Source organism: Cyclopterus lumpus, chromosome 7 (assembly GCF_009769545.1).
Source record: "Cyclopterus lumpus isolate fCycLum1 chromosome 7, fCycLum1.pri, whole genome shotgun sequence".
Classification (NCBI taxonomy): domain Eukaryota; kingdom Metazoa; phylum Chordata; class Actinopteri; order Perciformes; family Cyclopteridae; genus Cyclopterus; species Cyclopterus lumpus.
Window position 1 is genome coordinate 12,965,470 of NC_046972.1, and position 13,963 is coordinate 12,979,432.

At 42.8% G+C, this 13,963-nt stretch overlaps 2 protein-coding genes across 3 annotated transcripts in view; one reads left to right on the plus strand and one right to left on the minus strand.

Moving 5' to 3' along the window:
* The first annotated feature begins 1,104 nt into the window (after nt 1-1,104).
* sp5l (Sp5 transcription factor-like) lies at nt 1,105-2,547 on the plus strand. Its single transcript, XM_034537739.1, has 2 exons — nt 1,105-1,158; nt 1,501-2,547. Exons 1-2 carry the CDS (start codon nt 1,105-1,107, stop codon nt 2,545-2,547), a joined length of 1,101 nt encoding a protein of 366 aa, XP_034393630.1.
* Nucleotides 2,548-4,306: 1,759 nt separating this feature from the next.
* arhgef25a (Rho guanine nucleotide exchange factor (GEF) 25a) overlaps nt 4,307-13,963 on the minus strand; it is a 29,095-nt gene continuing 19,438 nt past the window's right edge. Inside the window, exons 4-16 of one of the 2 annotated variants that reach the window (XM_034538374.1) lie at nt 13,053-13,177; nt 12,865-12,931; nt 12,064-12,167; nt 11,879-11,948; nt 10,253-10,342; nt 9,587-9,679; nt 9,170-9,220; nt 8,982-9,059; nt 8,661-8,852; nt 8,223-8,403; nt 7,501-7,730; nt 7,131-7,265; nt 4,307-6,166 (exon numbers count right to left, since the gene is read on the minus strand). In XM_034538374.1, the coding sequence (XP_034394265.1) occupies nt 6,044-6,166; nt 7,131-7,265; nt 7,501-7,730; nt 8,223-8,403; nt 8,661-8,852; nt 8,982-9,059; nt 9,170-9,220; nt 9,587-9,679; nt 10,253-10,342; nt 11,879-11,948; nt 12,064-12,167; nt 12,865-12,931; nt 13,053-13,177 (1,539 nt within the window). In that variant the 3' untranslated portion in view covers nt 4,307-6,043. Of the gene's footprint in view, nt 6,170-7,130; nt 7,266-7,500; nt 7,731-8,222; nt 8,404-8,660; nt 8,853-8,981; nt 9,060-9,169; nt 9,221-9,586; nt 9,680-10,252; nt 10,343-11,878; nt 11,949-12,063; nt 12,168-12,864; nt 12,932-13,052; nt 13,178-13,963 lie in introns of both variants that reach the window. The other variant, XM_034538372.1, reaches the window with a different exon arrangement.

Genomic DNA, 13,963 nt, shown 5'->3' on the forward strand with positions numbered 1-13,963 from the left:
TCTAGAGAAAAATTTAAAAAATAAGTATTTGTTATGCTCATCTACTAATAAATAACTTAAGAAGAATTATGCACATTAACTCTATCTTCACATTGTAAAATGTCAAATTTGACTTGATCAAAAAATATACTTTATATACTTTCCTGTAAATATAAATGTATTATTTTGTATCTTTTTGTTTGACTTGATATTTGTTGAGATGATATAGTTTGGCCACCTTTTGTAATTCAAAACCGCATCACTGATTTGCTAAAAATACAATATCCATGTATTTACTATCTTCACGTGAATTCCCACAGCAGAGTTGAAGCAGTATGCAAATACTCCCTGAGTGAATCATATTTTGACTAAGCTTGCGATATTAATTTTAGATCTTTTAACAGACTAAGCATTTTGTTCTTGTGCAAAATGGGCTCCTAAATGTAGAAGTTAAAAGTTGCTGAAACTCTAATTGTGAATACTTTTAAAATGTTTTACGGATCATAAAGTTGTGTGGGTTTATTTGAAACTTAAAGAAGTAGGAACAAACATGAGGGTGTCCAGATACTCTATAATGTAGATATTACAGGGAACATCTTTTTTTTCAGAACAATTGGAGGAGGAGTCAACTCTGGGGGTCAGCATTTGGTTGAAATTGAGTGAAATTATGAGTAGCCCACCCCTTCGTCCCCCCCCCCCCCCACCCACCCCCCTTCCCTTCCTCCCACACATCTCCTCTCTATTGACTCGCTCTCCTGCATCATATTGGAGACCCCGTTGAGAGGATCTTTTCTCTCTATAAAGAGAAGATGCAGCTCAGGCGCTTCTGAGATGATCGCACGGATTTACTGCGCGCCACTCTGCATCTAACTTCAGACGGGCGTCCTCGGCTGCTTCCACACCAAATCATCTGGACTGCGAGCACGCGAGAAAGTGTTTACGTAGTGGACTGAGGGACATTTGAATGACGCAGGATTTCCCGGCGCACTCTGCCAAAGTCTCTCAGTCACAGAGACCCGAACGTGCGCGTCTTGTTGTTCTGCGCTCCGAGCTGTAGTCCGTGCACGTCGTCGCCTCTCGGCGCAGTTGGTGTTGCAGGTGCGCGGAGAAGGAGCGCGAGGACAGATGGCTGCGCTGGCGATACAAAGGACTGACAACTTTTTACACACCTTTTTACAGGTTTGTTGTATATTTGACACTTTGCACGTGGATGTATTAGCTGCATTTCTCCGCATCTTGTGCGTCACGACTGATTGTGCTTCACGTGCTTGATCTGTGTGAACATAATCTTAAACTTGTTTTAGTGGTAAAAATAAAAAAAATAAGATAATAGAAAAAGAGGCAAGTTAGACTGAACAATTAGGACAAAAGGTAAATCGAAAATTGGTTTGTTGAAACTCTTTGGGTTATATATATTGACATTATCTGAAGGTGTTAATATCATGTAATTAAACAAATGTATTCATTAAAATGAATGTAGATTTACAACTTATGATGTATTATTTGTGTATCACCATTCAGGACCGGACGCCCAGCTCGTCTCCAGAGGGAGCACCCAACGCCCTGTCCTTCCTGGCCACCACCTGTAGCCAGGCCTGGCAGGTTGGAGGCGCTATGGGCTCAGAAGGCTCCCAGTTCCCCTACGAAAGCACTGTCAGCTCCACATCAGGAATGTTTCAGCTCTGGAGCAACGACATAGCGCCAAGCACAGCCCTCAGCACACACCAGATGACCTTCACGGTACCTAAGGTGCAGTTCCCGGGACACATGCAGCCTGGTCTGGGTCACCATCATCATCATCATCCCCATCATCACCACCACCACCATCATGAGCTGCCTCTCACCCCTCCAGCTGAACCCCCATCTTCCTACTCTTTCGAACTCTCCCCTGTCAAAGTGCTGTCTTCGCAGCCGCAGGCCACCGGCCCCTATTATCCTCAGCACAATAGTGTGGGACAAAACTTCCCCAGCTTCATCCAGAACTCCTCAGCCAGGCACCACCTGCCTGGTGGCCATGTGGACGAAGGGCAGCAGTGGTGGAGCCTACCCCAAACCAACGCCACCCCTGCCAACCATCCCTTCTCCCTAGGCAGACAGCTGGTTTTGGGCCACCAGCCCCAGATAGCTGCTCTTCTCCAAGGCACCTCCAAGGGCCTGCTGAGCTCCACGCGCCGTTGCCGCCGCTGCAAGTGCCCCAACTGCCAGGCAAATGGTGGGGGGTTAGAGTTCGGAAAGAAGAGACTGCACATCTGCCACATCCCAGAGTGTGGCAAAGTGTATAAGAAGACCTCTCACCTCAAGGCACATCTGCGCTGGCATGCCGGGGAGAGGCCCTTCATCTGCAACTGGCTCTTTTGCGGTAAAAGCTTCACCCGTTCAGACGAGCTCCAGCGGCACCTCCGCACGCACACTGGAGAGAAGCGCTTTGGGTGCCAGCAGTGCGGCAAGAGGTTCATGAGGAGTGATCACCTCTCCAAACATGTCAAGACCCACCAGACCAGGAAGAGCCGGTCTGGGCAGCCTTCACAGAGCACGGACCCTCTGCTCACCAATATCAAAAGAGAGTGATCTCTGTGATCAAATCATTCCAAAATAATAACCAACAATGAACAGACTGTGTGACTTACACTTACCGCCATAGGTTTGCACTCAAGGGTGAGCATCAAGCGGCCCGAAGGCTTCTCGTCAAAGCCCTACTTTTGACTTTTAGTACAACAAAAATATATTTAAAGACCATTTTTAATCAAAGTAATTGTGTGCTATTTGAGGCACCTTTGAAGAATACTTGAAACCTTTTTCAGTGATATTTTGAGTTTTGCTGAATGCAGTGTAATGCCACACAAACAGATTTTCCCTGAATCAAAACAGATTTTATGCCTTCTACAATTTAAGATTTGTTTAAATTTCAACTGATGTGAAAAATCGTAACATTGTCAGCATTCATTTTGTAAATATCGTTAGAAGGATGTGACAGATATCAGAGAAATCCTGCAAGGTTTATCTTTATATGTTGTCCATATTGTGTTCAGAATATGTGTATGCCTTAGAACAGCTAACGGTTGCTGTAAAAAACAAAAAAAATTCCTGCCCTTGTTAACGGGTTTAGAATGGAAATATGCTTCTGTTGCTATTAATTCGATTATTATTCCAAAACATACATTTGTGAGCTTTAAGGTTGGGATCTTTTTTGAAATGTAAGTCTTTGATCTACAGATTTATCTTGTCTGCTCTTAAGCAGTAATGTGAAGCGCCGTTGCTCCAGATTAGCAAACATTTGAAATGTTCCAAATCTTTGTAAATTATGTATAAATATTATTAACAACTTTATTAGGGTTATGACCGCATGTACATTTTAATAAACATTGTCCTTGCTGAAACAATTCCCTGTTTCTAATAATGTTATTTTCTTACATTTTGGTAAATATCTAGGATAGACTGTGAGAGTCAGTGGTTTTAACCCTCTTAGCTCATTCAGTATGTGTGAATCTCTAACGCCCGGAGTTCCAACATTTTATTTAAATGATAATTTGATTGCTTTCAGAATACGAATGCTGCTCATGGTGTTGTCGGTGTGAAGGAAGAAGCTCCCAAAGAAGCCTTAACATGGTGGGCTGTTCAAAGATTTTCACACCTCAAAGTAAATAGTCAATCCATTGATGGGGTTGTTTGTCTCGCCTGCTGCAATCAAGTTCACAGTCATGTGGCTTTTAATGAGTGTTTTCTTTCTCTCAATGGAGAAGATTGAGTCAACAGATGCAACAGAGGGCACCGGAGAGGAATTCCCTGTGAATGGGACCCCTGTTGCTGAGACCCCCTCAGTGGTGACAGGAACTCCCTTTGATTTTGCACCCTTGTGAAAGTTTATACCCCCTCCGTCCCCAACCTCCATATATCACAGTCGTGTTACGATCGGCCCTGCTTTACTGCCCAGAATGGGGCTTTATTCAAAGGCCAGCCAACCAGATGTCTGCTCATCCAGGGGTTTCTTCTCTTTGTTTTTAATCCTGTTTGAACTTTCTGACACAGCAAGCCAAGTGCTTTGCCTTTGTCTTCTTCAGAGGCTCCCAAAAGTAGAGCCTGAAGACTTCCATTGGGTCTTAAGCAATAAGTTGATAATAGTTAATTACATTAATAAGAAATGAGCACACTAGGAGAATGTATATGGATGACATCATTAGTCGTCATGAGGGGTTAAAAAAACCTTCAGTATAAAAAAAACCTCAATGCAGCAGAGAGGTCCCTGTAGACATTACATGTATAGTTATTTTAATCTAGAGATTAAGAAGCGGAAAAAACATTGCACACAGTTTCAAAAAGACACTTTTTATTTGATATTATACAACAGTTCCTACTCAATCGTACATGGCATTAACCAACCCTCTCCTGGTTTTATATCCTTGCTTTTGGTTCTCTGTAGTGGTATTATTTTGTATTAAAGAAACACTGTCCGAGCAGCAGTTCCCATGAAAACACACCAGTTTACATTAACTGCAGATGGATTCTGTGAGGTGTCTCCACTCACATGTGTAATAATGGTGTTTTGGACAGATTATTGAGCAGCTTTAGCTTCATTGTGAGCATTGAAATATGAGGCCTACAGATCTTTGGTGCAGCTGTATGATCTAACTCAACTGAAAGTGAAAGTCTTGTGGGGACCTCTACTGGCCACAGAGCAGAACTGACAGCAGGACAGCCTTCTTCATCGACTATACTCTCCTCTTTTTGTCACGTAGGGGTTGACGATCAAGATACTAACACAGAAATCTACGATTGTTTTGTAAGTTGTAGCCAACTGAAATAAGTAAGAGCATGAAACGTTGTGGTGAGCTGCTTTTTTTGGCACTGTTGTCTGAGCGAGCATGCAGATTCACCCGCATCACTCTGTTTATCAAGCAACATATCATCCTTCATTTTAACCAACTGAAACGGTAACACTTCTTGGCATATCTGGGCCGTACTCCATCTTAGAAGTGGAAATGTTTTCCTATATGGTATGCACTGTACAGTTTTTATTCCATGAGGGCAAAAGCTAACAGCAAGTATAGAAATGGTGCACAGCCATGACATGACAACAGTGGACTAAAAAAAACTATTTGTATTATTTTAAACAATGCACTTTTAAGGACATGTGCCCCCCAAACCACAAGCACTCTTCGGCCTGTAAAGAAAGTCAATCACCAGGGGTCAGCACTGCAGTCCCTTTGAATGCACCTACTGTTTCCCGCAAACATGGAGTTGCCCAAAGAGCAACATGTATTAAGAAGTGACGTCATACTCGCAGAGAACCTCCAGGGGCTCCCTCACACCTTTTATTTTTGTCCAGATCAAACAAGGGCCAAGCAAACGGAATAACAGAGCACACAGGGGCTCCCAACACTGTGGCAAGAAGGAAAGTTCTTCCCTTTCGTTTGAAATGCAAGTGAGCGAAGTCCTTGTGGCTTGTTCACATCAAGAGTTCGGCCTTTTGCATTCTTGTCGACACAAACAGCAAACTCAGTTGTCAGCAGGGGAATGACCAAATGTACTAGTCCCACAATGGGGAATCAGAAGAAGAAACTTGATCAAGGAAATTTACCAGAGGGTACAAGAGGTGCCACGGCCACTACTTGCACACTCTCATGCACTCAAACACATTCACTCATCTTTGCATAAAGATACATTCAAGCACACACGTAACTCCAGTGACCGCCCCAATTAGGAATGGATATTTCTTCAAACATATTCCCCTTGCCCTTTGAAAGAGAGAAGAGTATGATGTACAAACTCTCAAAAAGGTAAAAAGCGCTGAGTGTCCTTTGAGTTTTTTCACTCTGAACCCAGAAACATCTCACTGTGTGCTGTTAGAGGTGGCCAAGCTAGTCACCTCCCATTGAATGGCTCTCTAAAAACAGGAGCAGCCCATAATTCCTTCATATGTTCCTTCAGGTTCCTTAAGTATCCTCCAGAAATAATCACTGAACCAGGTTCAGCCTGGCATTAACAGACAGTAGACAAGTCTTCTTGTTTCCACAGCTGTGGTGTTCGCTGTGGTCCTCTTGACCCAGGAGGCAGATGGCAACAGAGTTCAAAGGTCATCCTCGGATAGCTGAGCCAGATTGCTGGGGCGTCGTCCAGCTAAGGGGCCCGACAGTGAAGCCTGGCTTCCAGCATCAGCAGCCTGACCCCTACGGCAGCCCTCTCCTGCTCTCTGCTGGGGATAGAGTGAAAATTCATCACACAGATATAAAGTACTTCCATGTACTGCCCCCTAAAACTGTATTTTCTTTTACTTTTACACCAAACAGTGTCAGTTGAGTAAATTATTCATTTAAAGCCACAGTCGAAAAATGAATTGGCCATAGTGCCATCTATTCACCCCAGCACAAGAATAGGAAAGGATTATGTGGCTTTGATAGGCATCTCTCTCTGACTTCCTCTGCAAGCTTAACCGACTTCCTGTTGTATTATGTACAAGGTCTATCCAGCCTGATTAACATAGAGAGAGAGAGAGAGAGAGAGAGAGAGAGAGAGAGAGAGAGAGAGAGAGAGAGGTGGCGAACGCTACTCCTAGCCTGTCAACACCGCCTCACTGAGAATAACAGCCTAATGATGACAGGAGACGTCGCTAATGGTAATTTAAAGTCCAACAACAAGATGTTCCCATTGTTGACCGCCCAGATGGTTAAAACTTCAAAGCGTAAGGGCAGACAGGCCTAAAATGGAAAATGTCCTTTTTGGTGCAAAACAGTGAGATGAGAGAATTTCCTTTCTTTGTATTCAACCGACTAAAACAAGTGCATTGTTATACATTTCAATTTATTTGATTTTTATTGATTCCTTTTTCATCCAATAGGGGGAGAAATAACTCTTCTTATGACTCGACAAATCCCGTCACTGTATGTGTCTAAACAAATGGTTACCATTTAATAAAGTCTTTCATCTTTTAATTACCCTTAATGAGCTCATTGTACTAATTGTTAGATGTTGTATGCCCATTATTTCCTGGCGGTTATCTTGCTGCGGCTTGTTTTGTCATTAATGTTCCTAATGCTGTATTGAATAACGACTGTTCGCACATTCAGCTATGTGCAAAATAATGACGTTTTGAATGTAACATTGAGGCGTAGATAGACATAGACAGCTTACTCTCTAAGTGCATGCATATACAATACCTGTGCGCTTTGTGTGGTAGGTCTGTACAGCCCATTTGACACAGTTTGACAGTTTGCTTGATCAGGGAAGCCCAGTTGGACATGTGATGGAGAAACAGTGTGGGAGTCAGCAGGGCCTGGCTGGACCACAGTGGGCTGCAGATGCAAACAACAGGTAGGTAACTCACCAACACCGCAGTGCACAATACAATACCATTTGCTGTTTTTGTTATCCCATTTGTGCAACAGACTAGTCCTGTGGCCAAAAAAGCGTAAGAGATGAGCAGGGCCGGCGGGGTCTTATAAATAGAAATGCTGTGTATGAGTGGGTAGTTATTGCAGAACAGTGTCCCATTATAGGGCAGAGAAGGAAACAGCTAAAGAAACCTACGTCGCGCAGTGAGTATGTCTCGATGGCTCCTTGGCCCTGGCCTTGGCTGGGCAGGTAGAGCGTGGGCAGGGAGGTGTTGTGAGAGTGAAGGGAGGGCAGCTTATGACGGTCAATGGAGGCAGAAGAGTGTGGTCGCAGGGCACTGGCAGCAGACAAAAGGGGCCTCATGCTGCGACCCAGGCTATTAGACTTGCTCTCTCGTCGCTGGTACTCAATAGGGGACTGTAAGGCTGAAAGACAAAGGAACAGAGACAGCTCTAATACAACTTTGGACCTGGTTCTTGAATGAACTTCTCCTATGAAGACATATTTAGCATAGTACAACTGTGTTATACTATAATGTTGTTCATTATCTATTTATACATCAGCCTCCACTTCTGGATACCCACAGGATGAGTTATGTAGAGGTGCAGACTCATAATGTTTTGTAAATATTATATTAAATGTTTGTATAGTGCATATTAATGCTATATATGGGGGTTACAGTAAAGCACGTTGTCCGTGTTGCACAAATAAAGGATTAAAAAAGAGGTTAAAGAGTATCGAAGTCCATTTCCACCAAGAAAAAGGGTGATAAGTTAGGAATGCTAAAAACCACTGATGCAAGGTCAAAGTTGAGTAAACCTTCCAAAGGCCAAGACTACATGGTCAAACAAACACATAAACTAATCAAAAACTTTTTCTAGATCTGGGAGATGTGGTGTAGTTAAGCCAGGACTGACCGTTGAGGAAGTTGCGCTGGCTATCCAAGATCTGAACCACATCATTAACCCAGGCCCTGCCGATCTCAGGGGAGGGGGCCTGCAACTGGAAGCGCACCACACTTCCATCGGGGTTGCGGGACGTCAGCACAAAGCGGGCGTCATCTCCTTCCACACTGGGCTCCACCCCCAGGCAGCTCACCTGGAACATATCACATCTGATTAGAATTTGTAGGAGTTCTGTAGGAGCCGGTTTGCTTGTCAAATGTAAGCCTCTAAAAAGTCCCTGCTCTAGGATTACATAACGTGTGCTGATTTATGCGGAATAGAATGAGTGTGGTGTCAATCTGTTGTGTAACTCATAAACTGGGAGGAAAATGTTCTTCATAGTTTTTTGGATATTTTATTTAGCTAAAACATCCTGTGGAGCTGATCTGAATTCATTGAGGCTCAGCCCACCTTGATGCTGTTCTTAAAGATGTATCCTGGGAGAGAGAAACCTTTCTTCCTGTCGATTGGCTCACTGAAGATGACCAGCTGCTCGAACAGGAAGATGCGTCTTTCCTTGGCTCGGGACAAGAAGCCACTGTCCTGCTCGGTCACAGTGAAGGTGTCTTGCTGGAGCAGTTTGCCCTGGGCTGTGATCTTCCCCTGATACCACAGCAAAGATAAATACAATAAACCGAGGAAGTGGTTACGGTTAGATATTCTTGGGCGGAATAGTTGGCATGGGAAATTGTTTGAAGACTTTGAAGGATAGTATAGATTCCTGAAACGTACCTCGAAGTCTTGTAGTCTGCCCACATTCATCATGTCATTGCAACGTTTTGGCACAAAGCACATCACTTCCACTGCTTTCTGTTTAGAAAAACATAGTGAGATTGTCACAAAGAATACTGATAACAAGTATGGCTTTGCACACACAAATCATCCCTTTAAACCTTATATTTATGAATCAGGACACCCACCTCCAATTCCTCTGTGTCCATCCCAGCTTTGGTGTAATACTTCAGGAAGTCCTGCTCAAATAAACACAGCATGTTCACCCGAGTATTCTGGGTTTACTGCTCAGAGTAAGGTGAGGACATATGGAGGAGTATTTATGGGTGTTGAACCCATCTTTCATTTGAATGCCAAAGGGCAAAGTTTTATATTTAGGCACAGTTTTATACCAAGGATGTCATTTTACGATCATCTTCAAAGGCTTTCACATATTATTGTTTAAATCCTATAGTAATAATCGTATTATGTAATTAGCCAAATTTCCTCTTTGGCTGGAAAGCAGCCTGAACAGATGCGCCTGGTTTTTGTGCGTGCTTGTATGTTTACAATGCCGTGAGTGAACGTGCGTGCGTGCAACAGCATAGCAGTGCCCTGCTTTTCACCTTGAGCAGCAGCTGGTACTTCATGATCCTCTGCACAGGTTTGATCAGCAGGTCGTTGAGCTGCAGTCTGTGGCCCAGCTGCTGCCGCAACTCCTGACAGCGGAGACAGACACAATAACACGACACCAGTCAACATGACAGCCAGGGCACAAAACACAGCAGCTAACAATCCCTCTAAAACATTATATCACCAGGATTATACTGTTTGTTTGATTTTTAATGTTGTGTTTACTGTCAATTAAATATAATTGATTACAATGTGTCTAATAAATGGCATCTGACAAGACACCCACATGGCCATGTGTAATATATTGTACAGGAACAGTTAGACATCCATGCATATTAAAGGGCTTATTAACTACAGGCCTGAGTGGCAGGTGACTGCTCTATCTTTGGTATGCAACTGTTGGTCCATTATAAAAAATGACAGAAACTTAGAAAAAACAACTTTCATAATGGAATAATCATTTAGGTCTATTAGGTAAAAGCCCAAACATTTGCTTGCTACAGCTCAGCATGTGTGAGAATTTGCTGGTTTTCATCTTTGAACATGTAATATTGTTAATTGTCATTTCTGACTTCAGTAACATTCTCACTATTTTCTGACATTTATAGAGTGAAAATAAACTAAATATTGATCGCTTAATCAAAAAAAGAGGTACTCACCTCAAAGTAAGTCTCAATATACTCTGATACGATATGTTCCGACTTGGGCTTGTTCTGACAGTACACAACATACATATGCAGACGCCTCTCCTACAAGCCAAACAAACATCTCATTGCAAAAACATTTAGTAGAACCTTTGATCAAACATTAGTCACAAATTGAAAAGATACTTATTTTTCTGTCAAAGAAAATTATCATTAATTGCATTACAGATAAATGAACCTCAACAACCTCAACAATCAATGGCTGTGTGTCTGAGCAGAGCAATGATGATTTGTCTCAGAGTGCGGGGCCTTTGAAGCTGACCTTGTCTGGTTAGTGCTTACTCTTCTGTGAATAATTGGCATGGGAGCGCAGATGTGGCCGTCCTGAGAGTCATAATGGAGTTTCATGTAGATGAGCATCAGGTTATATATAATTCACCCAAGTTACACTCAGTGCAACCTGAGCCGTTAAAAGACTGCCGATATACAGCTGTACCTAGCAACAAGCTGCATGGCTCTGTAACCTAGAGACCAGTGAGCTGCTTCACCTGAATATGGACATTGCGTAACACAGCACAATATGGCTGCATGTGAAATATGAGCTCTTTCGACTACCAGCTTTCAGTATACTAGTGTGGCTGCATGTTTACATGTTGCATGTGCGTGAGTGAGCACACACATGTCGCATATTGGTCACACGGCCATGTTCCCAGTCTGCTCGCTTTCAAAGTGTTACACTATGCTTAAATTTAGTTACACATTTCTTTATTCCCCCAGAGGCTTTTTAAGTTAATTATCCAGTGGGCTGAGCCTTAATGAATTGTTTGAAGAGCTTCAGACAGAAAGTGAATATAGCAAAAGAGAGACAGACATTTAACTTAATCATTGTCACACAAGAAGCAAAAGACAAGTTGGTCAAATTATCGTGTCTGCTCAGTCTGCATGTGCCACCACTTAACCAATATACATAAATCTATTTGTTCTCCCCGTATGAGCCGTATGACACTATTTCCGGCTCAGGCTCTATTCTATTCTAAGAACAATATACTTGACAGTGAATATTTCGATGCATGCATCACTTTGCGTCGTTCTTGAGCCAGTGTATGTCGGAGGACTTCGGTCGCCGTTTTGGGTGGAAAAAGGCCTTCATATCAAAGAGTGAATGCTGAGGTTTTGTTATGCCTCGTCTTATTCATGTTGTCTTTTCCAGCAGTTTTTTCCCTGGTGTTTCTGGACCAGTCCAGGCCAAACTGAAAACCGGATGGTGTGTAATGTTGTGTGTATGTGAGTGGTTGCCGTGTGCACTGTTGTAAAAACACAGCTTGGACTGAGACGTATCAGTAACAGGGAAGTGGAAGGAGAGTCGCTGGCAGTAAGTTGAGGGACAGGGAGAAGGAGAGGGAGAGGGAGAGGGAGAGGGAGAGGGAGAGGGAGAGGGAGAAGGAGAAGAAGGAGAAGGAGCGAGGGAGAGGGAGAGGGAGAGGGAGAGGGAGAAGGAGAAGAAGGAGAAGGAGGGAGGGAGAAGGAGAGAGCATAAGATAAACAGGAGCTCTGCATGTTTTCTTAGCTCTATTTACCCTCACGCCAAACAGCACGGAAGGAAGTCCCAGACACTACCACTGTGTGTCTGTGTGTACTCACATGTTTAATGAAGAGCTGAGCCAGCCTCTCTGGCTCTGCTATACACTTCTCCAGCTCTCCCAGGAAGTAGCTTCAGGGAGAAAACATACACACACAATCATTTCCCAGTTTGTCTTTCACTTTAAATGCAATTAAAGCAAACACATTTTTCTCAATCAATCAATCAAAAAAAATCAGGGACTTACTCTTTATGCCAGTCAAATATTTGGTGAATGTTCCCAAAAACAATCTTGTCTTTTCCCTTCATGTCCTCCGGTATACCTTTAGAGTGCATTGTGGCCATGTAGCCCTGCAATGGAAAATAACAGAACTGCTGACGTCTGTTCACACCAACAAAACCAGCACCAGGCTCTGAATACCACCAGTACATACAGCTAGATTAGTATAACACACAGCAGCTAATCCTATGTTTTTTATTAACGTTCAGATGGCAAGAATTCTTCTCTGAACCAAAATAACTCCATCTATTAAAGACACCCGTAAAATGGATTGCCTTGCAACATAATACCCTTCAAGCTAATAATTCTCGAAATCTGTTTAAGACTGGAGACAGCGGGATGGAGGCAGACCAAAGTATGGAGGAAAGTGGAAGAATTGTGATAAGGATTCCAGGCCGTCTCTGACAGACTGCGTTGCCTGAATGACAAACTCTGAGCTCCAGATCACATTTTCTTTTTACTTTTAGATACTGCAGCCCTTACAGAGTATGTACTGTTGCATGTGGTATGCATTCAATTGGAACATACTTCGTCATAACATTACACCTTGAACTTTGACCCTCTTTTGTGGGATTGTGGGTCAGAATGTCCAGAAAACATGCTGGCTTGCATACTGCAACATGCGACCGGATGCAGTAGGACAAATCCATATTTTGGCATACTGGATTTGACATATTGGGATATGCTCAACCTTTTTCTGAATAGTATGGTCGTACAGGTATTGGGACGCACATTAAATGAACCCTCTTCTCTGTCTTTGTGGTTTACCTCCACTATGAGCCCCAAGTCCACCACATAGTGCTTCTCTGTCTCAATAAGCTCCTTCAGTACATACCTGTAAAGATAAAAAAAGAGGCAGATTAGTGTTAGTTAAGCTACCACATTTATTTTGCACACTGCACATATATTGGTAACACTTCATTATACTTGATAAATAAAAAAGATTAAGAACATACATGCTTTTTTCTAAGGCACTCCTCCTCTCCTCCTCAGTGTCAGCTGCAGCTGACCATTGGCTGGAGGTGTCGTCCATCAAGACAGAGCTGCTGTCATCTGGCAAAACACTGGTGGACTGAGTGTCCTGAGGAGACCGACAGACAGAGAAACTGTTTATCAAAGGTCCATTGGCAGTAATGGGGATCATGCCAGGAATAAAGAAGGCCAAGGGAGATAAAGAGCAAAAGAGAGACGATAATGATGCAGGTTGCCAAGGTGACCAGAAACCGTAGAGAGAAACGAGGATCAGAGATTGAAGGATAAGAAGATCAGATTCAGATTGTCACTGTTAATGGCCTCTGCACATCAGCCACAGATTGATGGAGAGAAAGAGATTAAAAGATAAAGAGTTGGAGGAGCAACAGGCTCTCAAGCTGTTGTAGATGACAAATAAAGCTGTGAAGGCTTTTGATTAAGTTTTGGCTTTGAAGGAAGATGAGTACAATTACTGATCGCCCGCTGGCAATTACATTACAGATTTATGTGTAAATTAATAAATAATATATTTTCCATTTTCCACCTGACATTTCAAACCAATATGTAAATACATTACACTGTGTCTTCTTTGTCTATTTCTGCATCTACCAAAAACAATAGAAATGCACGCCGGGTAAACGCAAGGTTAATCTGATCTAGTGGATTGTGTTCATGCGTTACATGACCTCCTATTCATGCCTTTTCCTGGAATTGATATAATTTCCTGTGGGGGTCCTGGTGCAAATATAGGATCATTGTGCATGCAGGAACAAAGCCCTCAAAAACTAAAATCATCACTAACTCAATACAAGACCAACATGTTCTATTTTTCTATTTTTCTTGCACAATAAGTCAACACAATATGGTTGTACAATGACTCACAGGCACCCCTCTG